Source organism: Zonotrichia leucophrys, unplaced genomic scaffold, assembly GCF_028769735.1.
Source record: "Zonotrichia leucophrys gambelii isolate GWCS_2022_RI unplaced genomic scaffold, RI_Zleu_2.0 Scaffold_361_52446, whole genome shotgun sequence".
Lineage (NCBI taxonomy): Eukaryota > Metazoa > Chordata > Aves > Passeriformes > Passerellidae > Zonotrichia > Zonotrichia leucophrys.
Window position 1 is genome coordinate 41,385 of NW_026992566.1, and position 9,198 is coordinate 50,582.

At 38.6% G+C, this 9,198-nt stretch overlaps 1 protein-coding gene across 1 annotated transcript; it reads right to left on the reverse strand.

The window, feature by feature from the left end:
* Nucleotides 1–336: 336 nt before the first annotated feature.
* LOC135441593 (B-cell lymphoma 3 protein homolog) lies at nt 337–8,976 on the reverse strand (the record flags this gene model as incomplete). The annotated part of the gene is made up of 5 exons (XM_064701154.1): nt 337–616; nt 1,293–1,368; nt 3,284–3,451; nt 5,514–5,591; nt 8,888–8,976. Coding segments are annotated over 5 exons (650 nt in total), but the record flags the coding sequence as incomplete, so codon positions are not given.
* Nucleotides 8,977–9,198: the final 222 nt, after the last annotated feature.

Genomic DNA, 9,198 nt, shown 5'->3' on the forward strand with positions numbered 1-9,198 from the left:
ACCAGTACAAACCAGTAACCCCCAGTTCCCTCCCAGCCCATCCCAGTTCAATCCCAGTCCCTCCCAATCCTCTCCCAGTACAAACCAGTAACCCCAAATCTCCTCCCAGTTCCCCACCAGTAACCCCAAACCTCAAACCAGTACAAACCAGTAACTCGAAATCCCCTCCCAGTCCATCCCAGTATAAACCAGTAAGCACAAATCCCCTTTTTACCCCTCCCAGTTTATCCCAGTTTGATCCCAGTCCCTCCCAGTTCATCCCAGTAACCCCAAACCCCATCCCAGTATAAACCAGTAACCCCAAATCCCCTTTTTACCCCTCCCAGTCAATTCCCCTAATTTTATTTTATTTTATTTTATTTTATTTTATTTTTTCTCTATTCTCCCTTAATGCTGCTCTGGCCCCGCCCCTCCCGTGGGCGGAGCCTCTGAGGCCCAAAGGGGCGGGGCTTCCCCGCGGCCACCTCTGATTGGTCCTTGCTCTGCTGGTGGGCGGGGCCTTCCTGTGCTCCCGTCAATCTGCCGGGAAGCTCCGCCCCTTCCACCCGATTGGCTGCGCATGCGGAAGTGGGCGTGGCTCTTGATGTGTAAGTGGGCGTGGCTTCGGAGGTGGGGCCTGCAAAGGGGGCGGGGCCAGAGGAGCCAAAATTAAACATTTTTTCACCCTGGAGCCTCAAAATTGGGAAAATTTCCCCTCAAAATTTTGGAATTTTCACCTGGGACGCCCAAAATTTGGGAATGCTCATCCAAAATTTGGGAATTGTCCCCCAGGACCCCCAAAATTTTGAATTTTTGTCCCAGAAAATTTGGGAATTTTCCCCCCAAAATTTGGGAATTTCCCCCCAGAGCCCCCAAAATTTGGGAATTTTTCCCCCCAAATTTGGGAATTTTCACCCAAAATGCCCCAAAACCCTCTCAGGGACCCAAAATTTGCAAATTCCCACCCAGAACACCCCAAAATTTGGGAATTTCCACCCAAGACCCCCCAAAATTTGAGATTTTTTTCTGCAAAACCCCCAAATTTGGGATTTTCCACCCAAAATTTGGGATTTCTCACTGAGAACCCCTCAAAATTTGGGAATTCCCACACAAGACCCCCCCAAAACCCCTCAGAACCCCAAAATTTGGGATTTTCCCCTCCCAGGACCCCAAAATTTGGGAATTCCCCCCCCCCAAATCCCCTAAAATTGGGAATTTTCCCCCCAAAATTGGGAATTTTCCCCCCAAAATTGGGAATTTTCCCCCCAAAATTTGGGAATTTTCCCCCCAGACCCCCCAAATTCATTCCTCACCATTGGGGGGGTCCCGGGGGGATTTTGGGGGGTCCTGGGGGGGTCTCGAGGCTTTGCCCCGCAGGATGTCGATCACCTGGGGGGGCAGAAACACCAAAATCACCAAAATTTCACCCAAAATTTAACTCAAAATACAAAAAAAAATCCACCAAATTTAACCCAAAATCTCCCCAAAAATTCCCAAAAAAAAGTGACAAAAAAATCCCTAAAAAATCCCCAGAAAAATAAGGAAAAAAATCCCCAAAAATCCCATGAAAATCCCCAAAAAACCAAAAAAAAATCACCCCAAAAAATCCCCCAAAAATTCCCTTTAAACCTCCAAACCTACCCCAAAATCCCCCAAAATTATTCCTAAATTATTCCCAAAATTATTCCTAAATTATTCCAAAATTATTCCAAAATTATTCCAAAATTATTCCCAAATTTATTCCAAACTTATTCCAAATTTCTCACCCGTCCCGGTCCACCTGATACCCCAAAAATCCCCCCAAAAATAAAAAAAAAATCCCAAAAAATCCCCCAAAAATCCCATTTAAACCCACGAAAATTATCCTAATTATTTATGCAAAATTATGCAAATTTATTCAACTCTCCCACCTGAGCACTGACAGCCGCGGCCGAGTCCTTGTGCAGGTTCCTGAGTCCAAATACCACAAAAATCCCCAAAAAAATCCCAATTAAACCCCAAAAAATCCCATTTAAACCCCCCAAAATGCATTCAAATTTATGCAAATTTATGCAAATGACCCACCTGGGCACTGCTGGTCACGGTCATGTCCTTGTGCAGGTTCCCGAGGCCGCAGTCGGCGCCCAAATACCCCAAAAAATCCCAAAAAAAACCCCAAAAAATCCCCAAAAAATCCCATTTAAACGCCCAAAATTTTATGCAAATTTATGCAAATGTCCCACCTGGGCACTGCTGGTCGCGGTCATGTCCTTGTGCAGGTTCCCGAGGCCGCAGTCGGTGCCCAAATACCCCAAAAAATCCCAAAAAAATCCCAAAAAATCGCCCCAAAACCCCCCAAATTTAATTCAAATTTATGCAAATTTATGCAAATGACCCACCTGAGCGCTGACAGCCACGGCTGCAGCAGTGTCGTTGTGCAGGTTCCTGAGGCCGCAGTCGGCGCCCAAATACCCCAAAAATCCCCAAAAAATCCCATTTAAACCCCCCAATCTTTATTCAAATTTATGCAAATTTATGCAAATGACCCACCTGGGCACTGCTGGTCACGGTCATGTCCTTGTGCAGGTTCCCGAGGCCGCAGTCGGCGCCCAAATACCCCAAAAATCCCCAAAAAATCCCAAAAAATCGCCCCAAAACCCTCCAAATTTAATTCAAAATTATGCAAATTTATGCAAATGTCCCACCTGAGCACTGACAGCCACGGCTGCGGCCGTGTCATTGTGCAGGTTCCTGAGGCCGCAGTCGGCGCCCAAATACCCCAAAAATCCCCAAAAAATCCCCAAAAAATCCCAAAAAATCCCATTTAAACGCCCAAAATTTTATGCAAATTTATGCAAATGACCCACCTGGGCGCTGACAGCCACGGCTGCAGCAGTGTCGTTGTGCAGGTTCCTGAGGCCGCAGTCGGTGCCCAAATACCCCAAAAAACCCCAAAAAATCCCCAAAAAATCCCATTTAAACCCCCCAAACTTTATTCAAATTTATGCAAATGTCCCACCTGTGCACTGACAGCCACGGCCGCAGCAGTATCATTGTGCGGGTTCCGGAGGCCGCAGTCGGCGCCCAAACACCCCAAAAATCCCCAAAAAATCCCCAAAAAATCCCATTTAAACCCCTAAATTTTATGCAAATTTATGCAAATGACCCACCTGGGCACTGCTGGTCGCGGTCATGTCCTTGTGCAGGTTCCTGAGGCCGCAGTCGGCGCCCAAATACCCCAAAAATCCCAAAAAATCCCCAAAAAATCCCCAAAAATCCCATTTAAACCCCCCAAATTTTATGCAAATTTATGCAAATGTCCCACCTGAGCGCTGACAGCCACAGCAGCCGCAGTGTCGTTGTGCAGGTTGCGGAGGCCGCAGTCGGCGCCGCAGCGCAGCAGCAGCCGCAGCAGCCGCAGCAGCCCCCGGCCCGCGGCCGCGTGCAGGGCGGTGCAGCCGGCGTAGGACTGGGCGTTGACGCTGGCACCGTGCTGAAATTAATTAAAATCTAATTAAATCCTGTCTTAAATCACTTCGAGATTGAATAAATTAAAATATAAAAAAAAATCCCTACAAAAATCCCACAAAATCCCACCAAAAATCCTCCAAAAAATCCCTGTAAAATTCGCAAAATATTCCCGTAAATTACCCAAAAAATCTCCCAGAAATTCCCCCAAATCCCTCCAAAAATTCCCAGAAATACCCCAAAAATTTTCCCCAAAAATCCCATAAAATCTTTCAAAATCACCCCAAAAATCTCCCCAAAAATCCAATAAAAATCCCCAAAAGTTCCATTAAAAATCTGATAAAATCCCACAAAAATCACCCCAAAAATCCCATAAAATTCCCCAAAAATCCCATAAAAATCCCATAAAATTCCCCAAAAAAATCCATAAAATTCCCCAAAAAATCCCATAAAATTCCCCAAAAAATCCCATAAAAATTGCAAAAAATTCCCCAAAAAATCCCATAAAAATCCCATAAAATTCCCCCAAAAAATCCCATAAAAATCCCATAAAATTCCCCCAAAAATCCCATTAAAAATCCCATTAAAACCCCGGCCCGTGCAGGGCGGTGCAGCCGGCGTAGGACTGGGCGTTGACGCTGGCACCGTGCTAATTAATGAAAATTTAATTAAACCCTGCCTTAAATCAGTTCGAGATTGAAATAAATAAAAAATAAAAAAATCCCCAACAAAAATCCCACCAAAAATACCCAAAAAATCCCCCAAAAAATCCCATAAAATTAAAAAAAAATCCCTGTAAAATTCCCAAAAAATCTCCCAGAAATTCCCCCACGTTTTCCCCAAATCCCTCCAAAAATTCCCAGAAATTCCCATAAAATTCCCCCAAAAATTCCTAAAAAATCCCATTAAATTCCCCCAAAAATCCCATAAAATTCCCCCAAGCCACCCCAAAATCACCTCAAAAATCCCATAAAATTCCCCCAAAAATCCCATTAAAAATCCCCATAAAGCCCTGACCCACAAAATTCCCTAAAAAATCCAATCAAATTCCCCCATAAAAATCCCATAAAATTCCCAAAAAAATCCCATAAAAATCCCATAAAAATGGCATAAAATTCCCCAAAAAAATCCCATAAAAATCCCATAAAATTCCCCAAAAAATCCCATAAAAATCCCATAAAATTCCCCAAAAAATCCCATAAAAATCCCATAAAATTCCCCCAAAAATCCCATTAAAAATCCCCTTAAAACCCCGGCCTGTGCAGGGCGGTGCAGCCGGCGTAGGATTGGGCATTCACGCTGGCACCGTGCTAATTAATGAAAATTTAATTAAACCCTGCCTTAAATCACTTTGAGATTGAAATAAATAAAAAATAAAAAAAAATCCCTACAAAAATCCCCCAAAATCCCCTAAAAAATCCCATAAAATTCACAAAATATTCCTGTAAATTACCCAAAAAAATCTCCCAGAAATTCCCCCAAATCCCTCCAAAAATTCCCAGAAATACCCCAAAAATTTCCCCAAAAATCCCATAAAAATCCCATAAAATCCTTCAAAATCACCCCAAAAATCTCCCCAAAAATCCCATAAAATTCCCCAAAAATCCATAAAAATCCCATAAAATTCCCCAAAAAAATCCCATAAAATTCCCCAAAAAACCCCACAAAATTCCCCAAAAAATCCCATAAAATTCCCAAAAAAATCCCATAAAAATCCCATAAAATTCCCCAAAAAAATCCCATAAAATTCCCCAAAAAATCCCTAAAAAATCCCATAAAATTCCCCCAAAAATCCCTAAAAAATCCCATTAAATTCCCCCAAAAATCCCTAAAAAATCCCATAAAATTCCCCCAAAAAAATCCCATAAAATTCCCCCAAAAATCCCTAAAAAATCCCATAAAATTCCCCAAAAATTCCCAAAAAATCCCATAAAATTCCCCCAAAAATCCCTAAAAAATCCCCAATATTCCCCCAAAAATCCACCTAAAATTACCAAATTTTCTCCAGTTTTCTCCAAAACCCCCAAAAATTCCCAAAATGTCCTGAAAATTCCCAAAATTTCCCCCAAAATTCCAATTTTTCCCACCTGCAGCAGGAGCTCGGCCATCTCCAGGCTGTCGTTCTCCACCGCGTGCAGAAGTGGGGAGCGCCCGCTCTTGATGTCCTGAAATCGCCAAAAATTCCATAAAATTCCATCAAATTCCATTAAAACTCATCAAATCCCATCCATTCCCAAAATTTTTAAAAAAATTTTGAAAAAATCCCACAAAAATCCTACGAAATTCGCTTAAAAATAACCCAAAAAAGACCAAAAAATCGCCCAAAAATGCACAAAAATTTTAAAAAACTCCACAAAATTCCCAAAAAAGGATTGAAAAAAACCTGACAGAATTCCCAAAAATATTCCCAAAAAAATCCCTAAAATTCAAAAAATAAACCCCCAAAAATTCCTCCAAATTTCTCCAAAATTCCCCCAAAAATTCCTCCAAAAAATTCCCCCAAAAAATCCTAAAAAAATCTCCAAAATTCCCCAAAAAAAGCCCCAAAAAATCCATAAAATTCCATCAAATTTCATTAAAACTCATCAAATTCCAGCCATTCCCAAAATTAAAAAAAAAATTTGAAAGAAATCCCACAAAAATCCTACGAAATTCGCTTAAAAATAACCCAAAAAAGACCAAAAAATCGCCCAAAAATGCTCAAAAATTTTAAAAAACTCCACAAAATTCCCAAATAAGGATTGAAAAAAAATCTGACAGAATTCCCAAAAATATTCCCCAAAAAATCCCTAAAATTCAATAAATAAACCCCCAAAAATTCCTCCAAATTTCTCCAAAATTCCCCCAAAAAATTCCCCAAAAAATCCTAAAAAATCTCCAAAATTCCCCCAAAAAAGCCCCAAAAAATCCATAAAATTCCATCAAATTCCATTAAAACTCATCAAATTCCAGCCATTCCCAAAATTAAAAAAAAAAAATTTAAAAATCCCACAATAATCCTACGAAATTCGCTTAAAAATAACCCAAAAAAGACCAAAAAAATCGCCCAAAAATGCACAAAAATTTATAAAAACTCCACAAAATTCCCAAATAAGGATTGAAAAAAACCTGACAGAATTCCCAAAAATATTCCCAAAAAAATCCCTAAAATTCAATAAATAAACCCCCAAAAATTCCCCAAATTTCTCCAAAATTCCCCCAAAAATTCCTCCAAAAAATCCTAAAAAATCTCCAAAATTCCCCAAAAAAAGCCCCAAAAAATCCATAAAATTCCATCAAATTCCATTAAAACTCATCAAATTCCAGCCATTCCCAAAATTTAAAAAAAAAATTTAAAAATCCCACAAAAATCCTACGAAATTCGCTTAAAAATAACCCAAAAAAGACCAAAAAATCGCCCAAAAATGCACAAAAATTTATAAAAACTCCACAAAATTCCCAAATAAGGATTGAAAAAAATCTGACAGAATTCCCAAAAATATTCCCAAAAAAATCCCTGAAATTCAAAAAATAAACCCCCAAAAATTCCTCCAAATTTCTCCAAAATTCCCCCAAAAATTCCTCCAAAAAATCCTAAAAAATCTCCAAAATTCCCCCAAAAAAGTCCCAAAAAATCCTTTAAAATCCAAAAAAATTCCCCAAAAAATCACCAAAAATTCCCCCTCCAAGTTCCCCCCAAAAATGCCCAAAAAATTCTCAAAATAATTCCCAAAAGTTCCCCCCAAAATTCCCCAAAAATCAAAATAATTCCACAACAATTCCCCCCCAAAAAATACCCCAAATTCCAAAAAAAAATTAAGAAAAATTTTTAAAAAATCCCAAATAATATTTGTTTTTAAATCCCCTGAATTCCCTAAAAAGTTTCCCAAAAAAATTCCCCAAATTGCCACAAAAATTCTCCAAAAATCCCCCAAAATTCCTCCCAAAAAATTCTCTAAAATCCTCCAAAACTCCCCCCAAAAAATCCCCAAAAATTCAAAATAATACTTTAAAAAATCTCCTAAAATTTCCCCAAATTTGCCCCCAAAAAGTTCTGCAAAATTCCCACCAAAAGCCCAAAAAATTCTAAAAAATCCCCCCCAAAAAAATCCCCAAAATTCCCAAAATTGTTCCCAAAATTCCAAAAAAATCCCCTCAAAAAACACAAAATACCCCCAAAAATCCCCCCAAAAATTCACGAAAAATTCCTCAAAATTCCTCCCAAATTTCCCAATAATTTAAAAAAAATCCCTCCCAATTTCTCAAAAAATGCCCCTAAAATTCCCCCCTAAAAATCCTAAAAGAATTCCAAAAAATTCCAAAATAATAATTTAAAAAAATCCCAAAATGCCAAAATAATTCCACACAAAATTCCCTCCCAAATCTCCCAAAAAATTCCCAAAAAATCAAAATAATTCCACAAAAATCCCCTTTAAACCCCCCCAAACTTTCCCTAAATCCCTCCAAAATTCCCAAAAAATCCCCAAATACCCCAAAAATCCCTTTAAAAATTTTAAAAATTTCCCCCAAAAAATCCAAAAAAATTCAAAAAAATTCCCCAAAAAATCCCGAAAAAATTTTTAAAAAAATCCCAAAAAATTCCCCAAAAATTCCCAAAAAATTAAAAAAAAATCCCAAAAATTTCCCCCCAAAATTCCCCAAAATTAAAAAAAAATCCCAAAAATTTCCCCCAAAAATTCCCCAAAATTAAAAAAAAAATCACAAAAATTCCCCCCAAAAAATCCTGAAAAATTCCCAAAATTCCCAAAAATATTCCTCAAAATTTCCCCCAAAAATTCAAAAAAAATCCCCAAAAATTCACCAAAAAATTAAAAAAAAATCCCCAAAAATTCCCCCAAAAAAATCCCCAAAAAATTTAAAAATCCCAAAAAATTCCCCTCCAAAATTCCCAAAAAATCCCCAAATACCCCAAAAATCCCTTTAAAAATTTTCAAAAACATCCCAAAATTCACCCCAAAAATTCCCTAAAATCCTCCAAAACTCCCCCCAAAAAATCCCCAAAAATTCAAAATTATTCTCCAAAAAAACCCTCAAAATATTCCCCAAAAAATCCCCCAAAATTTTTAAAAACTCCCCCCAAAAAATCCCCAAAAATTCAAAATTATTCTCCAAAAAAATCCTCAAAATATTCCCCAAAAATCCCCCAAAATTTTTAAAAACCCCTAAAAATTAAAAAAACAACAAAAATCCCCCCAAAATTAAAAGAAAAACACATTAAAAATTCAAAATAATTCCCCTAAAAAATCCCAAGCAAAATTCCCAAAAAAATCCTGAAAATTCTCCCTCAAAATTCCCCCCAAAAATTCAAAATATTTCACAAAAAGTCCCCAAAAATCTCCTTTAAACGCCCCCAAACCCCCTCAAACCTACACCAAAAAATCCCGAATTTTCCCCAAAATTCCCAAATTCCCAAATTTCCGGAATTTTCCGGAATTTTCCGGAATTTTCCGGAATTTCTCACCCCGGCATCGACGTCGGCTCCGTGTTCCAGCAGGACCAGGACGCTCTCGCGGGACCCCGAGGCCACGGCCACGTGCAGGGGGGTCAGACCTGGGGAAAAAATGTCAGAAATTCCCAAAAATATTCCCAAAAATATTCCTAAATATTCCCAAAAATATTCCCAAAATTTCCCCCAAAAATTCCCAAAAAATTCAGCAAAATTCCCCAAAAATTCAAAAAATATTGCCAAAAAAATCCCCAAAAAATCCCCAAAAATTCCAAAAAAATTTTAAAAAATTCCCCAAAATTTCCCCAAAAAATTAAAAAAAATCC